The sequence below is a fragment of the Ochotona curzoniae genome, unplaced genomic scaffold (genome assembly GCF_017591425.1).
Source record: "Ochotona curzoniae isolate NIBS_2020 unplaced genomic scaffold, NIBS_Ocur_1.0 contig_899, whole genome shotgun sequence".
In the NCBI taxonomy this organism is placed as follows: domain Eukaryota; kingdom Metazoa; phylum Chordata; class Mammalia; order Lagomorpha; family Ochotonidae; genus Ochotona; species Ochotona curzoniae.
Genome location: NW_024466605.1, coordinates 1,874,534 through 1,899,104, shown reverse-complemented (window position 1 = coordinate 1,899,104; position 24,571 = coordinate 1,874,534). Strand labels below are relative to the sequence as shown.

The 24,571-nt window shown below is 44.0% G+C and overlaps 1 protein-coding gene across 3 annotated transcripts in view; it reads left to right on the top strand.

The window, feature by feature from the left end:
- KAT6A (lysine acetyltransferase 6A) overlaps positions 1–24,571 on the top strand; it is a 107,623-nt gene that overhangs the window by 43,229 nt on the left and 39,823 nt on the right. For all 3 annotated transcript variants that reach the window (XM_040994172.1, XM_040994171.1, XM_040994169.1), the window contains 6 exons: positions 13,122–13,230; positions 16,968–17,083; positions 17,635–17,716; positions 20,761–20,896; positions 22,084–22,400; positions 23,961–24,079. In XM_040994172.1, the coding sequence (XP_040850106.1) occupies positions 13,122–13,230; positions 16,968–17,083; positions 17,635–17,716; positions 20,761–20,896; positions 22,084–22,400; positions 23,961–24,079 (879 nt within the window). The remainder of the gene's footprint in view (positions 1–13,121; positions 13,231–16,967; positions 17,084–17,634; positions 17,717–20,760; positions 20,897–22,083; positions 22,401–23,960; positions 24,080–24,571) is intronic.

Below are 24,571 nucleotides of genomic sequence, written 5' to 3'. Positions count from 1 at the left end.
CCTGCACACACGAGGGAGGCAGGGAAGAAACTTTGGGCTCCTGGCTTTGGATTGGCCCAGTTCCTGCCTTTGTGGCCGTTTGGGAAGTGAACTGGTGAATGGTGAATGGACAGAGATCTCTGCCTCTTCCCTTCACTCTAACTCAGAGGAAGAGAATATTAAGGAAGAATGTTGGTGTCTTCTCTCCCTTCCTTTATCACCTGAGGAATTTAATACAAATATTGTGAGTTTAAGTTAAGGTGGACTCTGAAGCTAAAATCAGTGAAGCAGGGGCCATGCTGGGTGTTCTTTGCTTACTTCTGGAAGACTTGGGCTGTGCAGGTCGAAGAGCGCTCCCCTGCAGGTGAGGTGCAGCTGAACCCGAGGCGTGGCTCTGGACAAGCCCTGGTGTCTTGGAGGGCAGTTTCCTTCTGCCTTGGGCGCTTTGTGTCCTGGTGTCCGCCGCCCTGACTGGGAGCCTCAGCTCCAGGAGTGATTCTATGCCATCTGCTCAGCATGAGACCAAACTGAAATCCTCTCCTCCCTTTAATTGCTGAAAAATTATTCACCTGTTTTTTCCACGAAGTGCAAATATCAAGGCTTTTACTGTAGCATCAATCATTCTCAACAGTAGTTAGGAGTCCTTGGACCGACCTGCCCCTAGGAATGTGCCGTGGCCGCTGTTTCTTTGGTCCTCGACCCCATCAGTAGCTATTGTGTTCGCTCCTGGGCAGAGCAGTTGGCCCCTTGCACAGTCCCACAGATGCTGCTGTGTTGTGCCACAATGAAAGGTTTTAGAGACACTAAGAGACCTGCTGTAGCTTCCTTTTTTTTTTTTTTAAACTTTCCCCTCCTCAAATAATTCTGAGATTAGAGCAAAGGGCTGAGAGATCAGTTTCTTATTGTTGTGAATAATGCCTTTGGAGAGGCAGAGAATATTATTTTAGGGTCACTATCTACGTTACCTGTCAAGGAGAACCCAGCATATCCACCTCCAAACATCTCCTACCTTTGCCTTTTTTTAATGGCACATAGTCCATGTACATATTTATGGAGTGCAGCGTGGTATTTCAGGACTCCCAGATGCATTTGTAGGAGCCAGCTAGGACTTGAAACAGCACTCATATGGGATGCCCGTGTTCCTGTGCCGTAGGTAGCGTCTGCCTGCTGAGGCAGCGCAGTCCCCACAGATGACCTTTGAAGGTTAGCTACGATTTTGAAAAGGGACAGGAAGCCATTTTTCAGATATTTCATCTGTTGTTTATACTCCTGCTACTATGATGTGATTTTCAAGATAACCTGAAAATCTAGTCATGCAGTGCATATTATAACCTGTGTAAGATCGGGATGCAGGTTCCTGTGAGCACACCCTGTGGTGTTTGCACAGTGGCATTCTGACCAGACACAATTCTGTGACTGTGTCCCCAGCCTTACATGGCGCGTGACTGTGTGTTATGCGCCTTTTTTTTTTTTCCCCAGTAAGGAGGGTAAGTAACTTGCCAAAACTGTGCTCTAAGTGACAGAACCCAGTCTCTCTCCAAGTGCCACTGAACTGGAGGGGGGAGAAGAGAGAGCCAGCAGAGAAGGTGGACAGGGAATGAAAGTACAGCTGCCTCCATCCGCTTGGTCACTCCCTCACTGACCTGCCAGGAGCCCAGTGCATGTGGGCTTATCAGGAAGCTGGAGTGATGCTCCGCAATCTAACTGCCAGGCTGGAGGACTGAAGGAAGAGCCAGAAGCGTGCAGTGTGACGGGAACAGACAAGGAATAGAGAAAGAGAAGATGGCTCAGTGTTAGACTGAAGGAATGCACAGTTAGCGTTATGTATGTTTTGAGATGGGTGAGTGAATGAATAAATTGTTTTAGGAAGATTAATCTGTTAGTGCGCAGGGAAAAAAATCTAGGAAGACTAGACCCAGAGGGAGTCAATTTGTATAGGAGATTATAAATGGTGCCAAGATTCTGAGTCAGAAAAGAGCTAAAGGAGTGAGAGAAGGGTCACAAAGACCGGGAGGCAAAAGGATGAGGGAGACCAACATTGAAATGAATGAGGAAAGCAGTGTGTCACTGGCAAACAAAGCAGAGCTGCTAGCTAATCCCTAAATGTGGACGGAAGGAAAAATACAGTATGTTACTCTGAACTTAAACTGAACAAATATGCATATTATGATTTTTAATGTATGTCAGATTAAGAAATAGAAAATTGTGATATCATCTTGATAAATGATTACTTTGTCATCTAAATTTATAGAAATTTGTTTCTATTAAAAATGCAAGTGAAATGCATCATGATTGACCTCATCATGCTCATTTTCTTATTAACTTATTTTCTTTCACCAGTAATCATACTGTGTCTAATTGTAGAAGTCATTGAATAAATTAGAATAAAAATTCATTCAGTTTAGTATTTCTGTTGAGGCTTTGTAATGACTAATTGATTATGTTGGAAGTGATTACAGTTATATAATTACTGCATATTATAAGGGAAAAGGACTTTTACCAAGCCATTGATCTTGTTTTAGTATTCTTTATCTTTTGCAACTGTTTACTTTTTTTTTTTTTAGAAGATTTATTTGAAAGGCAGCATGACAGAGAGAGGGGGGGTGATTGTCCATCCATCCATTCACATCTCAAATGCCTTCAACAGCCCTAAGCCAAGAATCTGGAATTTCCTGTGGTTCTCTTGCATGGATGGGTGGGCATAAGTCCTTGGACTGACTTCTGCTGCTTCTCCAGGCACAGTACCAGGGAGCTGGAACTGGAAGCAGGGAGCTGGGACTGGCAGTGGGGCTGTGATACGGGATGAAGAAAGGCAGATTTATAGAGAGGAAGATCTTCTGTCCACTGACTCACTCCCCAGGTGGCTGCAGTGGCTGGAGCAGCTGGAGCCGTGCCAATACAGAGCCAGGAGCCTTCTCCAGATCTCCCACATGGGTGCAGAGTCCAAAGACTTTGGGCCATCCTCCATTGTTTTCCCAGGCCATGGGCAGGGAACTGGATAGGAAGTGGAGCACCTGAAATGCAAACAGGTGTCCATATGGGGCACCCGTGCTTGGAGGTAGAGGATTAGCCAGTTGAGCCATTGCTTCAGGCCCACAACTGTAGACTTTTAAGGAAAGACGCTTAATAAACAGCCAAAGATGGGACTGGTGCAGTAGCCTAGTGGCTAAATTCCTTACCTTGTACACGCCAGGATCCCATGTGGGCATCATTTCATATCCTGGCTGCTCTGCTTCCCATCCAGTTCCCTGCCTGTGGCTTGGGAAAGCAGTTAAGGACAGTCCAAAGTTTTGGGGGATCCTGCACTTGTGTGGGAGACCTGGAAGAAGCTGCTGGATCATGGCTGCAAATCTGCACAGCCCTAGCTGTTGTGGCCATTTGGAAAGTGAACAAGTGGATAGAACATCTTGCTGTCTGACTCTCCCTTTCTAAATCTGCCTTCCAATAAGAATAAAGAAAAAAAATTTGTTTTTTATAATTAGAGTGGGTGCTAAGTAATTTTAAGAGATTAAATCACATCCAAATCACATCCCATAATTAAAAGTTCTGAATGTGGAGGCTTTGAATGAGTAACTGAAAAACCTGTTTGGGGCTAACCCTGGTCTTGTTGTACTGTGATTTCTTTCTTTTAATAAAGATTTATTTATCTTTTAGTTTGAATATGAGATTTTGCAGCGAGAAAAGGAGAGAAAGGAGATATTCTATCCATTGGTACACTCCCCAAATTGCCACAAGGACCAGTGCTGAGCTGATCTGAAACTGGAAGCCTGAGGGCTCTTTCACATCTCCTGCTCGGGCCCTTCTCCACTGCAGTCCAGGGAGCTGGATGGGAAGTGGAGCAGCCAGAGCACAAACCAGTGCCCATATGGGATCCTGGCATCATAAGGTGGAGGATTGACCTGTTGAGCCACCATGGCAGCCCCTACACCGTGTTCTCATTTCAGCAAGTGCTGATGTAGTTCATTTTATGTGTGCAGTGCTAAGAGCTGAGTCAAGAGGCCTGAAGTGATTTCTGCTTACCTGGAGCTGTCTTTCTGAAGAGCAGGGGAGTGGAATTCCAAGCTGTCAGGAAGGATTTGGGGCTATCTGCATGTTGGGTGCCAGTAAGTCAGCAGGGCAGGAACAGAGTTTGGTAACACTGAGCCTGTGAGCCCTCCTGACCTGGAAAGGCCTAGCTCTGAGAGATGGTTATAGGGTGGCAAGCGCTCTCTGTAAAGGGCCAGGCCCAGGGACAGCACACGCACCTCCATTTTCCTTTAGGAAATAGCTGGGTAAAGATTTTCCCCAAAGGCTTGGATGTTTTCAGTCTCTTGGTTTGTATGTGAATCAGGTGAGTGGTGCATGCTTGGTTACTCATTGCTTGTGATTAGTGATGTTTCTAAGTGTGAGCACTGCCTCGTCAGTCTTCTCGGGGGGTTTATGTTATGACACAGTGCTTACCAACAATACAGGTTTTTTGTGTGTTGGGTAATATTTTAAAAATCTAAGAATTCATGTTTCCCTAGCACTCAGACACTGAATATCATTTTGATTTCCTTCCTTGTAACGTAAGAATAGGTGCACTCCTCCTAAGACTTACTCCTCTTCATTTAGATATTTGTTATATATAGAATTAAGAGTATTGCACACAGAAGTGTCACCTGTGGATAATATCTGTTCTGGAAGTTCATCTGGGTTTCAAGTTGTATAAAATAGGAACAGGTGCATGGGAAGCCCTGGCAGGTTTGGGGGTTCGGGGGTGGGGAGGGTGTGAGCTGGTCGGAAGGGGCTTTCCACTTGGCAGTGGGGCAGCACTTGTCCAGCATGCATGTCGTGCATGGCTGCAGGTGAGTTGCTGTGTGTGCTTGCGTTAAAGGATGGCCAGCCTCCTGGGGGTGCCCAGCATACTCAGGCAGGGCAGGAGCTCTTTGTTACCAGGAACTGATCCTCTCTCATTTGGGGCAGCTACAGCTCTGATTCTTATCACTGCACACAGGAGTAACCCTGAGGGAGCACCACAGGAGTGGTTGTTCAAAGACCTGGGTTCAAGGGGAGGACAAATTACAGTGGTGGCCTCTCGCGGCGGGAATGTTGGCAATATATTACTTATTTCATCTGACTTGAGAACATGAAAAATCCAGATTGCTTGAATTTGTTTTTTGGAAAGTTTCACATAATCTGAAAGTTGGCTTTTTAGCCGTTTTTAGTACACAGTGCAGTGGCATTGAGGGAGCCATCACCAGCGTCTTTTTCTAGAATTTATATATATATGTTTATATAGATAAATATAGAAAATATTTATAAATATTCTATTTATATAACATATATTTATACTATATATAATTTTCAAAAAGAGATTTATTTATTTTTATTGGGAAGTCAGATTTTTTACAGAGAGAAGGGAAGACAGATGGATCTTTCATCTGCTGGTTCACTCCCCAAGTGGTCACAATGGGATCCTGGTAGATGCAAGGTGAAGATTCAGCCACTAGGTCATCACATCAGCCCCTAAAGAAGTCTTTAAAAACAACAATAAAAATAGATCAACTTAAAAGAATTAGAATCTTCCTCTGCTAGTTCACTCTCCAAGTGGTCCCAACTACCCAAGCTGGATTAATTTGAAGCCAAGTATGTCTTCTGTGTCTCCCACCTTGGTGTGGAGACCCAAGGCCTGGATCTGTCTTCTGCTGCTCTCCTAAGGGTATTAGCAGGGAGCTGGTTAGGAATTGGAGCAGCTAGGACTCAAGCTGGAGCCCACATGGCATGCCAGCACTGCAGGCAAAGGCTCAGTTTGCTGCATCATGTGACAGCCCCTAGAACTTTGTTTTTATAATTTCAAACAAACTCAGTCCTACTAAACATAAACTTTTGTTTCCTCATTCCCTGGTCCTCTGGCTTGTTCTGTCTAACTGAATTTCCCTGCTGGAGGTGTACTTGGTACAGCTCAGACAGCACTATCCTTTGCAAAGTGAGCTGCAGAATCGCATTTGGCATGAAACTTACTAAGCTTGGTGTTTGCCCTGTACGCTTTGGGTGGAAGACTGGAAGTGCACCACTGTGTGCACTCAGTGTGTGGCTGCTGTCACAGGGAGCCTGCCCAGAGCTGGGCTTCTGTCTCCTCGTGTTCTCTCTACTGGGCTGGAATGCTTCAGCTTACATCTTGTAGGAAAGCCCATGCAGGGCGAGTGTCCTTTTCCCAAAGTGCTTGGGACAATGTTTCAGACTTTATGGTCTTCAGGTTTGGAATGTTTGTATACGTACCATGAGATTCTAGTGTTGGAACTCAAGTTTAAGTGCAGAATTCATTGATATGCCATACATGCCTTATGTGTAGCATGAAGATGATCCAATATTTTTAGTGTGCCTGCCTCTTGACTCACCTGTCTCTTGAGGTCGGGTGTAGAATTTCCCACTTGGTGTCCCATCAGTGCTTAAAAAGTTTTGATTGTGGAACACTGTAGGTTAGGGATGCTCAGCCTATATCTTCATGGCCTAATACCTTATGAAATGATCACTTGGAGACTTTTGAAGTCGTAAGTCTTCAAAGTGTAGTTCTCTACTTTGAAGATTCTAGAATTGGTCATGATCCAGTCTTGCAAGAACTGGAAATAATTCTACAGAACACAGCAGATTCTTTTAACTGTCTTATGTCAGTGTTTAAACTCAGAGACTACGTAAAGGTAGATTTTAGGTCCTCCGAAGGTTTTAGGAAATGGAGGCCAATAGAAGTTCATAATGGCACTTAAAAAATTACACATACACGAGTCTTGGGGCCGGTGTGTAAGTGTCTGCTTCCATATTGAAGTGGCTCTCCTCTGCCCCTTCTGAATCAGCTTCCTGCTAATGCACACCCCGGGAGGCAGTAGATCATGGCTTAAGAACTCGGATCCCTGTTGCAGTGAAGGGTACTGAGGTCCTGGCTCAACTCTAGCTGTTGTAGGCATTTGGAAAGTGAAACGTTAGAAACAAAATTCTCTCTTTTATCTCCTGCTTGCTCTCTCTGCCTTTCAAACAAATAAAAAACTAGAAAATAAAAATTACATTAAAATCTTGGGAAAATTGGACTAGTAGGGATATTTTATATGATGTTTCTGGGTATCTAGAAAAATGTAAGATACAGAATGGGGCGAATTTCTACTGTTGAGTGCTTGGTGGTGGTATTCCCAAAGCACCACAGCGTCTCCTGGTGTGTGTCCCAGTGCTGCCACCTGGTGGAGCTTTTGGAGATTGCAGCGTGCTGCTGAGGACAACACAGGTGCAGTCTGTGTCCCTGCCAGGAGCTCCCTGCTTTTGCAAGATCCCGTGGGAGTGACTGCTGTGGCAGAACCTGGTGAGGTTATTGGAACCATGAAATCGCATTTTCATAAAGCATTGTAAACAACAAAGCATTCTTATGTTAATATTACATTGTTGAATGGTATTGTGTTCATATCCAACTCTTTGTTCTATCTGTATAAGGCATTTTTTTCTAAAGATTTATTTTATTTTTATTGGAAAGGCAGATATACAGAGAGGAGAGACAGAGAGGAAGACCTTCCGTCCAATGATTCACTCCCCAAGTGAGCGCAACGGCCGATGCTATGCCGATCTGAAGCCAGGAGCCTCTTCCGAGTCTCCCATGCGGGTGCAGGGTCCCAAAGCCTTGGGCCATCCTCGACTGCTTTCCCAGGCCACAAGCGGGGAGGTGGATGGGAAGCGGGGCTGCCGGGACTAGAACTGGCTCCCATATGGGATCCTGGGTGTGCAAGGCGAGGACCTTAACCATTGCACCATCGCGCCGGGTCCTGTATAAGGCATTTTTAAAAATCACTTCTGGTTCTGCAAGATAACTCAGTTCCTCAACAGTGCTTATTGAATGCCCACTCTGTGCTAGGCCCTGTTCTCAGTACTAGTAATACAGTGCTCAAAACAGTAGGTAAGACCAGAGCTTTCACAGAGTGGAGACAGTCAGCAAAATACACATATACATGTTGATTTGTGACAGGGGAAAGCAAGGCTGAGGAGGAGGCTGTGCTTACTGTAGTGAGCAGGCAACTTGGAATTGTGAGAGGAAGTGTCCCCAAAGAACCTTGCTGGGATGACACCGAGTCAAGCCTGAAGGGTGTGAGGAAGTATTCTTGCTGTGGGAGAAGCAGAAGCAGAGGTGGCCTGCCTGGGACGGGGCCTGGGAGACAGCACGTGAAGTTGCGGTTGTGTGGCATGCAGATCTTTACTGTGTGTCCTTTCCTTTGAGATGTGAGCTATGGGCTTCAGGGTGTGGGCCCGCCGACTGTGTAGCTTTGATCTACCTTGCAGCAGGCTTGCTCTGGCCGCTGGGTTGAATGGTGTATGCCGTTACACGCATGGCCTTTCTTGTTTTATTAGCTGTAGGTCATGGGAACAAAGTGAGGCATAAGGACTCAAGTTTGGGCAGATGTGGGAGCAGTAATGATCTGTTCATGGATTTAAAAGTGATTTCCAAAATGCCAACTTACCAGTTCTTATTTTGTCTTTGTGAAACAGGAGAGCTGAAACCAGTTGTAGTTCATCTGGAAGATGTTACATTTCTTCCATCTTCACTTCATTTCAGATGCACATGTTAATGTGAACCTAATGTAGTTTTAACCTCAGCTAACTCATTTTTATGCCCAGCAGTAATTTTGGAATGGGAATGACATTGGTCTTCAATTCTACTCTTGTTCTTTCCCCTCCTGTGGAGCCTCATTCACTGTCGTTTGGATTCCTTTGATGCCTTCACTCTGAATTTACTCCCCTTTTTGGTTCCTGTGCACCTGCCCCCTCAGCAGTGTGTGCATTTACATTGCAGGGCTCTCAGCCTTCGACTCACCTCCTACTCTGGTTAGTCAGCACCAGGCTCCCCAGGTTCTAGGAAAGCTGTAGTCCCATTTTGATTGGATTCCTGTCAAGTTGATACCAGGTGATAGAGTTGTGTTTAGGGCTGATGGGCAGTTTTCTTTGTCGTTGTTAATCAAGTCCTTAACTCCTGCAGAGTGTTCCTGCTGTCTGTCAGTACTGAAGCCCACACCTGTCTACCCCACACGTGAGGTTGATTTCCCTTTGAGGAAAAAGACTGAGACCATTTACAGGATGCCCTCAACCTTCCTGACCCTTCTGGAAATGTATTCCCTGTAGTAATACTACCTTTCTGATTCTGTCTTTCCATAGTTATGGTAAGGAATTAAATTTTGTTTTCACTAATTTAGATACCACACATTCTGTTGTCTGTTGTATTGAACAGTACAGCTGTAGATCTTGCATCATCCCTCATTGTTTCTTGAACCTCTGGCCATGCTTGTCAATAGACTTGAAGTAGGTTCACATTTAAATAAGTTTATTACTTAATACAGTAAGACCATCTGCCATTTCTTTTTAGGCTGTCTGCCTTTTCATGACACTTGATTGGTCTGACTTTAGTTCTTGTCACTGAAAACTGGTTAAGGTCTCCAACTACTTTCTTCCCTTCCCCATCCCTCTTCTCCTCACTTCTCTCCTCTTAACCTCCCCCATCCTCCACATGGGAGGTCTACATGGAGTTCCTGGCTCGTGGCTTCAGCCTGGCCCAGTCGTCCCTTTTGTGGGCATTTGGGGAATTAACCAGCAGGTAGAAGATTTCTTTCACTGTTCTAAATAAATATTTTAAAAGGTAATAATTATGGCTATGCTAACAGTTACTACATCTTGGGCCCAGCTCGATGGCACAATGGTTAAGGTCCTCGCCTTGCACGCCCAGGATCCCATATGGGAGCCAGTTCTAGTCCCGGCAGCCCCGCTTCCCATCCACCTCCCCGCTTGTGGCCCGGGAAAGCAGTGGAGGACGGCCCAAGGCTTTAGGACCCTGCACCCGCGTGGGAGACCCGGAAGAGGCTCCTGGCTTCGGACCGGCATAGCATCGGCCATTGCGCTCACTTGGGGAGTGAATCATTGGACGGAAGATCTTCCTCTATGTCTCTCCTCTCTGTATATCTGCCATTCCAATAAAAATAAAAACAATTGCTACATCTCTTGCTTGGCAAGGAATATGAAAAAGACACTAGAGAAGAAAGTCACCAAGATCTCTTCCAAGAATGAGTGCCTAAACTAAACCTTTGAGCTTTATGCTGTAACCTCAGAGTTCCACTAGATTTTAAGCAGAGCCATGCTGTAAGCAATTTTAAAAATGAATAGGAAGGGATATGATCGTGAGTAATGAAGGTTTGTGGTGAGATACTGACCAACAGAATGGAGAAAAGAAGATAAATGAATAAGAGATATTTGAAAGATAAAATAAGACCTCAGCTAATTGGTTTAAGTCAGGAAGTGTAGCGAGGAAAATAGAAGACTAGGAAGACATCATTAAGGAAATGCGAAGGCAAGCCACAGAATGTGGGGTATTAAGAAGATATGTCAGAGATGGCCGATACCCAGAATATATAAAGAATTCTTACAACACAGCAAGGGAAAAGGCAGGCGACTCCATAGAAAAGATGGCAAACTTTTCCACAGGAAAACCACCACAGGAAGGAGGATGTTTAATCTTGTCAGTCACCAATAAAATAAATATACACATATGTGCATATGTCTTTTTTTTTTAGAAAAGATTTATTTATTTTTATTGGAAAGGTAGATATACAGAGAGAAGAAGAGACAGATCTGTCCACTGATTTATTCCCCAAGCGGCCGCAAAGGCCAGAGCTGAGCCCATCTGAAGCTACGAGCCCAGAGCTGCTTCTAGGTTTCCCATGTGGGTACAGGGTCCCAAGGCTTTGGGATGTCCTCTACTGCTTTTCCAGGTCACAAGCAGGGAGCTGGATAGGCAGTGGAGCTGCCAGGGTTAGAACCAGCAGCCATATAGGATTCCAGTGCATGCAAGGCAAGGACTTTAGCCACTAGGCTATCGCATAGAGTCCATACATCGTTTTCTAAAAAGATGTGTTTATTTTTATTGGAAAAGCAGATATGCAGAGGGAAGGATCCTCTATCTGCTAGTTCACTCCCAAAGTGACTGCAACTGGCAGGACTAAGAAAATCCAGAGCCAGGAGCTTCTTCTGTGCCTCCCACGTGGATGCAGTGTTCAAGGTTTTGGGCCATCCGTGAGTTTTTCCAGGCTACAAGCAGGGAGCAGGAAGGGAAGTGGAGCAGTTAGGATATGTACCAGTGCCTATATGGAATCTCGGCACTTTAGCCACTGGGACATTAGCCACTAGGCCACCACACTGGGCCCAGATAAATAATTAAAAAAAAAAAATTCCAGGGATGAGTGTTTAAAAAGAAGAAACAGAAATTACCCAAAGAAAGGGCTAACCCAGTTGTGCTATCTCTGTGCAGTAGAATATTAAAATAGTAATGGAAACAAGTGAATTAACAACATGGGCAGGTATCACACATTATAATAAATGAAAGAATAGACACAAAAGCATACAGACTACATGATTTTATTGAAGCAATGTTTATATTGTCTGTCATAGCAGTGGTTACCTTTCAGAGGAGGAAGAGGCAATGAGTTTAGTGTTGCTGATAACATTCTTTCCCATGGCCTGGGGTGTTTCCTGAATGTTAACTATTAATTAGGCTGTACCCTTATAATCTGAACACTTTCCTTTTTGGATTTTAATTGGAAATTTAAACTTAAGCTAAAGAATTGTAAGGGGAAGAACTGTGGTATCTGCAGTATTCTGAAATGCCAGTGGTGATTTAGACACTGATTTTTGGACCTCCAGTAAGAAAACAGGGAAGAGATAGATTTAGAAGACAAGAACCTAAAGGTGCTAAAAGGCAGCACCCATTAGGAAGGCAGAGTGAACAGCAGAGGATGGGACAGGAGAGGAGGGAAGGATGAACTTGGAGGCAGGGCAGTACCAACACTTAGGAGGATCAGAGGAAGCGAAAGACCAGTGCAGTGGCAAAAAGTCCAAGATGCAGAGAGCGGTCAGCCACCAATCACTTGAATCCTGCAATTGGGAAATAGTTGGCAGGGCAAGCATTGCAGCTCAACAGGTAGAGCTACCACCAGCAACACAGGCATCCCATACGGGCTCCACTTCCCATCCAGCTCTGCTGATGGCCTACGTGCCCATGTTCCTGCGCTTCTGCCACCCATGTGGGAGACTCACAAGGAACTCCTGGCTCCACGCTAGTCTGCCCAGCCCTGGCTGTGACGGCTGTCTCAGGAGTGAACTGGTGGATGGAAAATCTCTACTATGACTTTCAAATAAATAAATATATCTTCAAAGAGAAGGGGAGGGAGAGAGGATAGGGACCCAAATTCTTCCTGTGACGGTGCTCTGCCTCTGAGATACATTAGCTGGGAGCTAGGTCAGAAGTGGAGAAGCCATCCTGCAGACCGCCTAGTGTCAGTGTAGCCCTCTGCGACACAGCACCTGCCCCACGGCTGTAATTACTCGTTCATCTCTGCTGTCATCTTGTGGCTGAGAACTGCTGTTTGTGTTACACCCTGCGCTTCTTGACATCCCACCCAGCCATCTCACTAATCTTTCTCTTCAGGTGTCCTTTTTACCAGCCCCTGAGGTATTGGTAATCTGACCATAGTAGTGCTCTCCTTCCTGCCTCTTCTAAATAGTAAAACTCACCAGTGCTAACAACCCTAATGTTGTTTTGAATGTATGACTTATAGCTGTGTGTCTCCAGGCCAGTCTTGCTTTTGAACTGCAGATCCTTATAGAATACTGTCTAAAGCTGGCACCGCGTGGATTTTCAGGAGCATTTTAAGCTCAGCAGGCTAATTGTTGAGAACTGTGTGTGGCTTGCAGTGACGATCCAGATCTGCACGCGGCCCTTGGCAGAGAGGGAGTCCTCGGCCCCTGACACTGGCCCACAAGACTGTGGCTTGCATGCCTGTCTCAGGCGTTTCTGCTGGATCACGGACGTCTTCGGGGCTGAGGCTTTGTCGTCTTTCACTTAATGCAGTGAGATTGTTCAGCCCTGACCAAAGGTGTGTGATGTTTGTGACCTTGATTTTGGAGTGAGGTTGTAGTGGATGGCTGTAAAAGCCCAGGCAGAGCGAGCTTTGGGAACATTCGTCTCCATAGGTGGGATTTCAGGAGAGTGATGCAGTTGTCCTGAGGTTGTGTGTAACTCCCACAGACATTTAAAACCAGTGTTAGTGTCTATGTCAACCCTAAATAAACCAAGTTGGTTCTGGACTGAAGTGTGTTTTTTCTTGCAGCCGGTTGCTGAACCAATCCCCATCTGTAGTTTCTGTCTTGGTACAAAAGAACAAAACCGAGAGAAGAAGCCGGAGGAACTCATCTCGTGCGCCGACTGCGGCAACAGTGGTATGTTCCCTCCCTGTCCCCTTGGCAGTGCCTGGGCAGCAGAGCCTGTGGCTGACCGAGTCGCTGCCCTGCACCCTGCACAGCCACTCCTCCAAATCTGGTGTAAGGTACTGGGTTACGGAGTGACTGGGATGTATGGCTGAAGTGTTTAATTCAGTTCGTTCAAATTAGATCTTAGGTTTTTTTTTTTTTTAAAAGCACTTTCTGTGGCTTTGATTTTTGACAGTCTTTGTATTTTACCATTGAACATCTGCTTCATCTGCAGCAGTCAGCTGAAGTTATTGCTGATTTCTTTAATAATCAGTACTTTATCTTTCTTGATTTATGCCTTAGGCTTGATGACAAACCAAGATGATAACAGGTTTGTTTTTTGTTTTTTTTCTTTTCCTTGATGGAAACTTGCATATGTCACGTTTTGACTCTGCGCTTTAGTGAGCAGTGTGCAGTTCTGGGTCCTAATAGGTCAATTCCAGAGAGACTCTTGCTCTGTTTTAAGAACTCTGAAGAATGTAAAGACAGGCTTTGGTCATTGACTTAATTTCTAATGTTGCATTAGTGTCAGTAAGGATTTAATCCAGAAAACAGAAGCGATCCTGGATGATTCAGGAGGAAGGACTGTGTGATTGTTCAAGGGCTGAGGGACAGGCTCCAGGCTGCATAGATGGGTGTGAAACGTGCCAGCTTTTGCCCACCAGAAGACCACGCAGCTGCTTCCTGCTGGAAGAGGTGGTTGCCGGTCACCACGGAACTGAAGACTGTTCTGGCTGTGAGCTGCAGCACTGCCTCTAGGCAGCCCTGCCAGTTAGCTGCCTCTCTCCTGACCTTATTTACCATCAGAAAACTGTAGGCGGGCGACAGGCTTTGCTTCATTTCTACCTTTTGTGTGGTGGAACTCAGTTCACAGCTGGAGCACAGTTGAAGAGGATCTAAAGAGTAGATCTTTCCATTTGTCTATGTAGGAGGGTTAGGGGAGGGTGGAGACAGAGCTCAGGGCCAGGAGACTGCCCCTAGCATGATAGTGCAGCCCAGAATAAACCCTGGGTGCATTTCATAGGTAGGCGTAAATCCCAAAATTGTTAGCTAAAAATACAGTAGGATGCCATGCGGTGTGGTTATTTCCAAACTAGTTTAGTAGTTGTACCCTTTCCCCGAATGAAATTTCCTGGGAACCCGAAGGCATACACCAAAAATAAACGTGTTCTGGGTGAGGTGGGAATGAAATCGGCGTGGGGGCTGTTACAGCCTTATTTTCTAAAGAAGTTCTGTGGGTACACTGTCTTGTAAGCTAGGGAAGAGCTCTATTGGAGAATTCTTACTATGGAGGCCTTTCTCCTCTAACAGTAGAGTTAGCACTTCACTGTGTATTGCTGCAGAAGTACGCTATAGTGCAGCATCAGTGCGCAGTGGCCCCAGATCCTCACCTCCTCTGTGGGCACCCAGAGGCTTTCGTGGCAGTTCACGCCCCTGGCAGGCAAGCTGCTGCCACTGCTGCCTTCAGAGAAGCCCCTGTTCTTTGCCATGGGCATCTCTTCATGGAGTAGCCTGGCATCGGGCTTCCCCGGGTGCCAGCAGAGAGAGAGCATGGTGGAAGAGAGCCGTGGAAGTCAAGCTCCAGGTTGGGGTATCGTACTGATCACCCGTGTCAGCCTTGTTCCAGGTGAGATGGGGCCTTTCAGGAGGCCAGAGTGATGCAGGGTGACTGGAGGCTTGCTGTTAGAATAACCAAGGAAGGAAGGCATGGATGTAGCCAAGCCCATGAAAGGAGAGACCTACTAAATTGAAAACTAACGTACCTTAAATAAGCAGTGGGTGTCACATGAAAAAAAAAAATAAAAATAAAACACAAACTGTTGCGTTAAATACAGAAAAGGGCAAAAAGCTATGGAAGGGGTGGGGTGAGGGATGGTTCCCGTTTCTTAGTGTAAATTCAAAGAGCAGATTCTCCAGACAGGCAATTTATGTGAAAGAAAACTATGATAGCTTTATTATTATAATAAAAACGGGAAGATGAGAGAGCCCAAACCTAAGGACTGATGAAACTGTGCAGGACATTTGTACATTCCTGGTGGCAGTGTACGTTTAGCGCCATTTATGGAAAATGTTTTGACAGTGCGTATCAACTTGTCACACTACATGAAAGTGTTTAATTTCCCTCACCCACTAGTCTAACTTTCAGATACTTATTCTAAGGAATTATTTGACAGAAGGAAACAATCTGTAAGCATGAAATCACTCATGTTGCTGTTCTTTCCCTGTTTGAGATACTAATCCAAGTGTAAAACAGTGTAAAGTCAGTGGGATAGAATCATCTGAAGGAACATGAATATAAAATTTACTTAAAATAATTTGACAGAGCACAAGAGCTGCAGGCATTCTGTGATGACAGCCCAGCAAGAACTTGGAGCTAGACTGCCTGGAAAAGCAGAGCATGCGGATGGCTGGGCATCCAGGACAGGACAGTGGGTCAAGCTGCCAGCCGCCTCGCCATTTTCCTTCTGGGCTAGCAAGGTTCGAGTGACAGATGTACTGCTTATAAAGAGAAAATTGTTTAGGAATTGAAAGGAGAGAGCGCTTTAATCAATATCTTTTCTCACCCCAGAAAAATAAACATAGGCATCTTTTTTATAAAAGAGAAATTTGTAAATAGAAGAAAATCAATCACTTTAGTGTTGCTTTCTGTGTTACAACTTATCAGTTAAATGTTTGATAATGGGAAATGAGCAACTGGGTTATGATGATGAACTTCTCAGAGTTTAGGGCAAATTGACTACCTAAAATTTTGAAACCCAAGCTGTTACTAACACTTGGAGTAGGAATCATCTCTTCGGTTACAGTTGATTCTGATCGCAGTAAATTAAAGCACTGTATTTGGTTTGAGTTTCAGCTTGAACATCTTAAATCACAGGCAAACAACTCACTTTAAATGATTGGGTTTTTATGTACTTTTTTTTTTTAAATATTTATTCATTTTTGTTGGAAAGTTAGATTTACAGAGAGGAGGAGAGACATCTGCTAGTTCACTCCCCAATGACCAGAGCTGAGCTGATCCAAAACCAGGAGCCAGGAGTTTCCTCTGGATCTCCCATGTGGATGCAGGGTCTCAAGGTTTTGGGCTGTCCTCTGCTGCTTTCCCAGGCCACAAGCAGGGAGCTGGATGGGAAGTGGGGCAGTCCAGCAACCATCTGGGATCCTGGTGCGTGCAAGGCGAGGACTTTAACCACTAGGCTCCTTCATGTACATTTTTAAACTAAAAATAATGTGTTGTTTTTAAAATAAGAGCATAAAAGGTTATGAAGTAAAATGTAAAATCCATCTCCACCAAAATCATTGTAGCTACATTTTAAAAATGGAAATTACTGATGTAAATAGCTTTTGCTGTGTCCTTTCAGAAATAACCTGCTGTAGTTTATATTCATACACACACCTGTGTACATGCCAGCATGTGTATATGCATACACACATGTGCACAGAAATGCTGGAATGTCACCTGTATGAAAGTTTACTTTATTGGGTTTTTATAAACAATTGTGAAGAAGTGTTCTGAAATCTTTTTGGCATTAAAGTAATGGAATTGAAGTACCATATGTTGATAATAACTGTTTGCCAATCTTCCAGGACCATTTGCTTTATTTGATATTTATTTTGTATTTTTAAAAATTGACTGTTTGTACATTGTTTCTCTAGTACAGTTACAAAATGATGCTTGTTTCATTTATGAATCTTTTTCTTCTTAATAGGTCATCCATCTTGCTTAAAGTTTTCCCCTGAGTTAACGCTCAGAGTGAAGGCCTTGCGGTGGCAGTGCATCGAGTGCAAAACGTGCAGTTCCTGTCGAGATCAAGGCAAAAATGCAGTGAGTGTCCTTGCTTCCCAGTGTGTGGGTGTTCATGGGCACAGGATGCACACCCGGCGTTTCCTTCTAAGTATAACTGCTTACTTTTCAGTCACCGGTAGCCTCCTTCATTTACACATTATATAGTTAGAATCATTGCTCGGTGAGACCTGGATTGTTTTTGGGTAATTTATAAAGAGTCTGACTTTAGATTCCTGCTGAGAAACAGTTACTTTCAGGAAATCCTCCTGGTATGTTTTGCAGCATATGGAGGCTTGCATCAGGAGTGGTCTGTTAGTACATTAATTACAGTTCTACCTCTAAAATTAAAACTCACCAGGTTGATCTTATTTCTGCTTGCTAAAAGTTCTTGGAAGTAACGAGACTAGTACTTTATCCAAAGAGCCAAGGAAGCAACATTTCTTTCTCAGACTGAGTGCAAATACAGCAGCTTCATATTTTGGTAGCCCATCTCCTTCTTCGATGTCAATGAGGTTTATGAGGTTGTGCTCCTGACACCTGTGTGTTCCTAAGGCTATGCAAAACTGTCCTTCCCTTCCTCCCTTTTTCAGGATAACATGCTCTTTTGTGATTCGTGTGACCGAGGCTTCCACATGGAGTGCTGTGATCCACCACTTACACGAATGCCAAAAGGTGCGAAGTCTTTTTGGAAATAGTTTGGGAATGTGAAAGAATGTGTTGGTGAAAGCATGCATTACGCCTCATCTGATGTCTTCAAGTGCTGCCTTCCTCAAGGGGGAGATGAACATTCATTGGCTCATGACAAGTGTCTGCTCAGCACAGTCGAGGGGCCTAGAGCTTGATAGGTGTAGTTTATCAAAACTTCAGATGTTATTTATTAAAATAAGTTGTGAGAAAACAGGTATGCAAATTGTAGAAGTACAACTTAGTGTGGTGTTACTCTTTTTACTCCTGTGCTAGAAAATGTAAATCAAAGCTATCCCTGGCTTTGGCTGAACTTTTCATGGAGTACCAGCTTGGGCTCTAAAAGAAAAATTGCAAATTCCATTCCAACTCTGTTTTGTGCTTCCTGGGTTTCTTGAGTAAAATGCTTGTGGGATATTTGTAATGTCTGTGAGGAGAACTTTCTAGTTAATGGAAAAGAACTCAGCTTAGGTCACATTGGATTCTTGAGTTACTCTTAAGCCATTCTGTTCATTCTTACCTTTTGAAAGTCTTAAATTTATACCTAGTGAAAGAATGAGTTACTAACCTTTTCATTTAAAGTTAGGCAGAAGGCCTTCTGCAACTCCTTCAAGATGAAAAAGATTTCCTTAGGGTTTTTCCCCCTTTGTATTTATCTCCCACAAAAAAAGTTTTATAGCCACTTAAAGCAGGAAACAATTTATTTTAAAATTATTTTATGATGACAGAAAACTGTAAAAATCATACCCAAAATAAGCTCTGCTTATATTTTTAATCCAGGCTCTCCTAGTGTTCCCACCCTATAAACCACAGTTAGCTGTAACCCCAGGGTTTAGCATTGCTGGGATCTAGTTCGTTGACCTGGTGTCTGGCCTGGTATTCAGTCGGGAGCTCACAGTTTGCCACATGACTGCCTTTGTTTGCTCCAGCAGACTTCATCATTGCTGCTGGCCTTGACACTTTTGAGGAATGCTGGTCAGTTACATTATAAGAAGCCTCTCAACTGAGGTTTGTCTGTGGCTGTTCCATGCTTAGAGGCTCTTGACTTTGACCATGACACACCAGTGCTGTGCCTCACAACAGGGATGTGTGATAGTGGTAGGCCACTTGGCTGGTGATCATTGATGACAGTGAAGAAACCTAACAGACATCCCAACTTACTCTTTCTTCCCATCACCAATTAACTTTAGTATCTATGATTTGTAAAAACAATATTTTTTATTTGAAAGGCAGAATTAAAGAGAGAAGGAGAGACAGAGAGAGATCTACTATCAGTGGATTCACCTTCCAAATGGCTGCAGCAGCCAGAACTGAGCCAATCCAAAGCCAGGAGCCAGGAGCTTCCTCCGGGTCTCCCACATGGACACAGGGGCTTAAGGACTTGAACCACCCTCTGCTGCTTTTCCCAGCCATAAGCAGAGAGCTGTCTTAGAAGTGAAGCAGCTGGTACTCAAACCAGCGCCCATGTGGGATGCCTGTGCCACAGGCAGAGGTTAGCCAGCTATATCACCATAGTGACCCCTGTGTTTCTTTTTCTTTTGTAAAGATTTGTTTATTTGAAAGGCAAAGTAGCAGAGAGGGGTAGGGAAATAGATTTTCCATCTGCTTGTTCTCACTCCTCGATATGGCTACATTGAGCAGGCCTGGACCAGGCCAAGCTGGGATGCTGGCATCACAGGTGGTGGCTTAACGTGCTGTGCCACAGTGCTGGACCTGTTATTATTGAGATGTTTCCATACTGGTGATTTTCTCTTTTCCTCGAAGTGTGTTTGTTGGAATTCTGCTATAAGGGAGACCTAATCCTGTTTTCTTGTGTATTTTTGCTTTAAGAAGTCTGATACCGTATGGACTTACCAATATTTATCCAGGGGTTAACATTCATTACTCATATATATATATATGAATATATAAATGTATAAAAATATATATATAAATATGTATATAAATATATATATTTAAGGTTTACTTAGTTTCTTTGCAAAAGCAGATTTACGAAGAGAAGGAGAGACAGAAAAATACCCAAATATCCAGGACTGGAGCTAGACTGACCTCCTGCAGGTCTCCCAAGGCTTTTAGCCATCCTTTGCTTTCCTTTACACTGGGCTCATTGCTTGTTTGCTTTTTTAATTTACTTATGTAGCTTAGATTGTCATTCCGTATTTGGCTGTTGGGAATTTTTCATGTTGACATCTGTGTCCCTTTGACATACTTCCTTTATTTTTGAATGCTTAATTTTGGCATTATGAAGTGTTTCAATCTATCTTACATTTCTTACCTTTTTCTCCCCCTAAAGTAGAATCAAACATTACTCACTGGAGTAATGATTTCTTTCTTTTTTTTTTTTTCCCCCATTACTTACTTGTTTGGAGGATGAGAGCAAACCCTCCTACACTGATGCATTCCACAAAGGCCCACACCAGTGGGGCCAGAGCTGGGAACAGGGATTCGATCCAGGTCACTCTCGTGGGTGGCAGGAATCCAGCTCCTGGAGTCCTGCATACCATCCAGCACGCCAATTCACTAGGCTCAGGACCTGGCCCTAGAACAGAACATTTTTGTAAGATCTGTTTATTTGATAAAGTGAAAAAGAAAGAAAGAGAGCTTGCTCTTTCATCTGCTGGTTCACTCCCTAAATGCTTGCAATGGCCAGAGGTAGACTAGGCCAGAGACAGGAGCCAGGGACTCTCTGGGTCTCTAACATTGGTGGCAGAAACCTACATCATCAACTGTTCCCTGGACAAATGAGCAGAAGCTGAACTGGAAGCAGAATGACTGGGACACAAGCTGGTGCTCTGCCGTGGGACACAGGTGTCCCAAGCAGCACCCGAACCCTGGGGCCCTCCCCAAGCAGAGCTTGCCAGCCTAATGTTAGTGGCCTTTATCCATTTGTGCTAGAGGGGACATGTGCAATTGTGTGTGTGTGTTTTAATAGATATTTTTGTGGGAAGCTAAGATCCTGAGTTAGACTGCATGAAATCATTCAATGTACTGATTTCTGCTGCACGTTTTTTTGAAATTTTATTCATTCATAGGCATGTGGATATGTCAAATATGTCGGCCTAGGAAAAAAGGACGGAAACTTCTACAAAAGAAGGCAGCACAGATAAAACGGCGCTATGCTAATCCAATAGGACGTCCAAAAAACAGGTTAAAGAAACAAAACACGGTGTAAGTTGTTCTTGTGGCAAGGTGAGGGGAGAAAAGGATAGGGTTCTCTCTATCATGGAGGACTTGTTTGTTCTCATTGTTCTGCAAGCAGTGTTTTCTTGTAGCACTGACCAAGCCCTGTAGAAAGTGCAAGGTGCTATGCTCAGTGCTCCTGGGCAAGCAGCTCAATGAAGTACAGGCCCTCCTCTTATCAAGGTCTAAGAGGTTAACTTGGGCAAGATTGTATAGTTAAGGTGGAACTGGGATTAAAACCCACTGAACCTTGCACTGAAGTCTAATTCTGAACCCTTGTCTTACAGTGCTTCTTTCATATAAAAACAGAAAATATAAATGTACGTTTTAGTAGCATTTCTCAGGTTCTTCTCCTGATCCAGTGTCTGTTGTTTGTATTATTAGATATACAAATCAATGGAAGCATTCTTCTTACATGATAGCCAAATCTCACTTTTGTGTTCTCTTGATATAAAATAATTGGAATGTTTTAATCTATTAGCAGAAATCAAAAATTGTGGACTAGGAAACTAGGCTGTGTCTGGAGGAGATGGTGCAGGATTCAGTAGCTAGTTCTTCTGTATTAATACCTGTCTAGACTTCATCTTTGATGCTATATAAAATGTCTCCAGGCCTGTAAACCTCTTTATTCTCAAAAATGTTATTTATTTATGTTCTCTGTACATAAGCTGATCTTGAAAATAGTGTAACTGACCTGATGAGTAGGAAATAACAGTCGGAAATGCACAGAACCGGGGTTGGGGCTGTCTAATGCTCTTTGGATCACTCACTCTGGGCTGGGCAGGTGTGTAGAGTGCCTCTTGAGGCGGTGCAGAAATCACAGCCTTGCCAGCCTCACTCCTGGCCAAACTTGGGGCCTCTCGGCTTGGACTCTTGTCTTCATGGGGAGGCCTGTGCGCCTGGAGGCTGTGCAGTTGGCCTGAGATGCACAGCTTACAGCAGGATTGTGAATCAGAAGTGTCTTTTGACTTATAACCTAGGGTTTGTTTACTGAAACAAATATTCCTGACAATATTCTCTTTCATATCTGGTTTTTTATTTATAGAACATTCTTTATGTGTATGTGTAAAGCTATAGATTATTTTTAAGTGATATGTTATTGATTAAGTGGAAACATTATAAATGTCTTTTTTTTTTTTTAATCATTAAATTTTTTCTCTGTTTTGATTGTTTAGGTCAAAAGGTCCCTTCAGCAAGGTTCGAACTGGCCCTGGAAGGGGACGGAAACGGAGACTCACTCTCTCGGGCCAGTCTGCGTCATCCTCAGAAGAAGGTTATCTAGAGCGGATAGATGGCTTGGACTTCTGCAGAGAGAGCAATGCGCCCCTCAAGTTCAACAAGAAAACCAAAGGGCTCATCGATGGCCTTACCAAATTCTTCACCCCCTCTCCCGACGGGCGGAAGCCCCGGGGGGAGGTGGTAGACTACTCGGAGCAATACAGAATCAGGAGAAAGGGCAGCAGGAAATCGAGCACTTCAGAATGGCCCGCAGGTAACAGTTTGATACAGTTTTCAAAAATGTATTCTTTGGAAAAGCACTCACAATCTAGAACAGGTTACATTTTATTATAAAGAATAATAATAATTGACTGTGTGCATTAAAGGTGTATTTGTAGATGACACTAACTTGGTAGCTGTGGCAGTGATTTAGAGGCAAGTGTTATAATCCGCTGCTGGTTGCTTGCCTTATTCCAGGAAGGAATTGGAAAGATTGGAGCTGGGTAAGGTGCTGTTATCTGGAATGTATTTAAATGTGATGAGGCACTGAATTTTCTGCTTCAGATCTTGGCAGACATTTTTGTTAAGTTTTCACGGAGTGTGTTGGGGTAAGAGTTAGGGAGAAATGAGCTGTTACAGTGTATTTGCTGTGTTTCTGGCAAGTTCCCTAGGCTTGAACGTGTAAAACATCTGGAGGGGGCTTAATAGTGTAGCAGGCAATTCAAGTTAAAGAAGAATTCATTTAGTTATACAGATATTTAAGACTGAAAGAGCCTTGTTGCTGAGCCCTAAGTGTGGAGGAGCTGACTCGGAAGTGGGGCAAATCTCAGGGGAGCAGTGTGGCAGTGTGACTCACCAGCTCCAGCACACCCCCTGGGCCCTGAGGGTGTTCACTGCCCTGCTTGCTGCTGCTCACAGTGCCGGTGATTGGTCCAGAGCAGGAGAGTTCAAAGTGGCACTCAGTTCATTACTCTTAAGGATTTAAGACTTCTCATGTCTCCTCAGCCATTGGGCTGTAGGTAAGCTCCACGGTGAGCTTGTCTGAGAAAATTTGTAGTCAGTTTTAGTTGGTCTTAAAGGAAAGAATCTCAAAGCATTTTCTAATAAAAGACATTTTTGACCTACCCATTTGTATTAGAGATTAGAAAAATCTACTAGCAATTTTTAGCAAATGAAATTGTTAAGGCAAATGTGTAGCATGTTTGAGAACCAGTATTAAGCTGGTTTCTGCTTTTGCTATAGCAGGGTAAGCCATTGTGTGAATTCACACACCAATTTGTGCGTCATGTTACACAGTGCTAACAAGTGCTGTGCTAGACCTGTGCCTGTAGGCATTAGTGTCCTGCACTAGGGGGCATCGGACATGCGGAGTTAAGCCACCTTTGCATTCAGCTTGCACTTCCGTTTGGGAATATTGCCTTGTGCTGTTGGTGCTGAGCACAGAACGCGACGTGTGACGAGCTGGCAGTGACTGGAATGCTCAGCCTACACTCTCGGCAGTCAGCAGTGTTGTCTTCAGCCATGGGAAATAGACTATGCTTCTTGGGCTTCTTCTGTTCTGCCTGTTAGAATGTGATCTTGTAACAAGTTGAAAGTTGGTTCTGTCATACTTTTAGGGAGCTTTAAGACGGTGCAGGGTTTTCACAAGAAGGTGAATTTATATGCAAATATTATTAGTAATCTGTTTCTAGGAGGGCTTTTAAATGCTATCTTGTGCCGGGGGGGGTGGGGGTTAAGGTCTTCAATTTAAAATGAAGGCTTCAGAAGTTTGTCCTAGTTCATTATTCCCCTAAGGAAAGTACAAGTAACATACCAACCTGCTCTGTGTGTGCAGACAATCAGGATGGCTGGGATGGCAAACCGGAGAGTGAGGAGCGGCTCTTTGGGAGTCAGGAGATCATGACCGAAAAAGACATGGAATTGTTCCGTGATATCCAGGAACAAGCACTGCAGGTAAGGTTGGGTGTTGTGGTGGGTCGCCAGGCGGCTCATGATGATGAGGGGTGAAGCAGCAACAGCAGTTCATCTGTATGTTCTGAGAAGAGGTGTGGTTTTGGGGTGTGTGTACTTCTGTGGTTATAGTTTTCCTTTCAGACCCATAGCTTCTTTGCTTTTTCAGGTAAACATGTTGCTTTGACATAGTGTTAAATAAACTTCTCTTATTATCTGTCTTACTGAGTGAAGAAATTGGGATTTAACCAAAAGGCAAATGAAAAATAAGCTTGTGAGTAGTAAACTCCTATATTCATTACTTCAGGAGCTGTTTATTCAAAGCTTTTGTCTTAATCCATTGCGATCCGCAGGGAAATATAAATGTACTTGCAGAGTGCCTGCAGAATCATCCCTGAGGCATAGACTGGGAGAGACCTGTCAGTAACAAGCACTGTGAGCAGCTCAGTGAGAGAGGTCAGAGAGGACTCACTGCGGGATCTCTCGAGGGCTGCG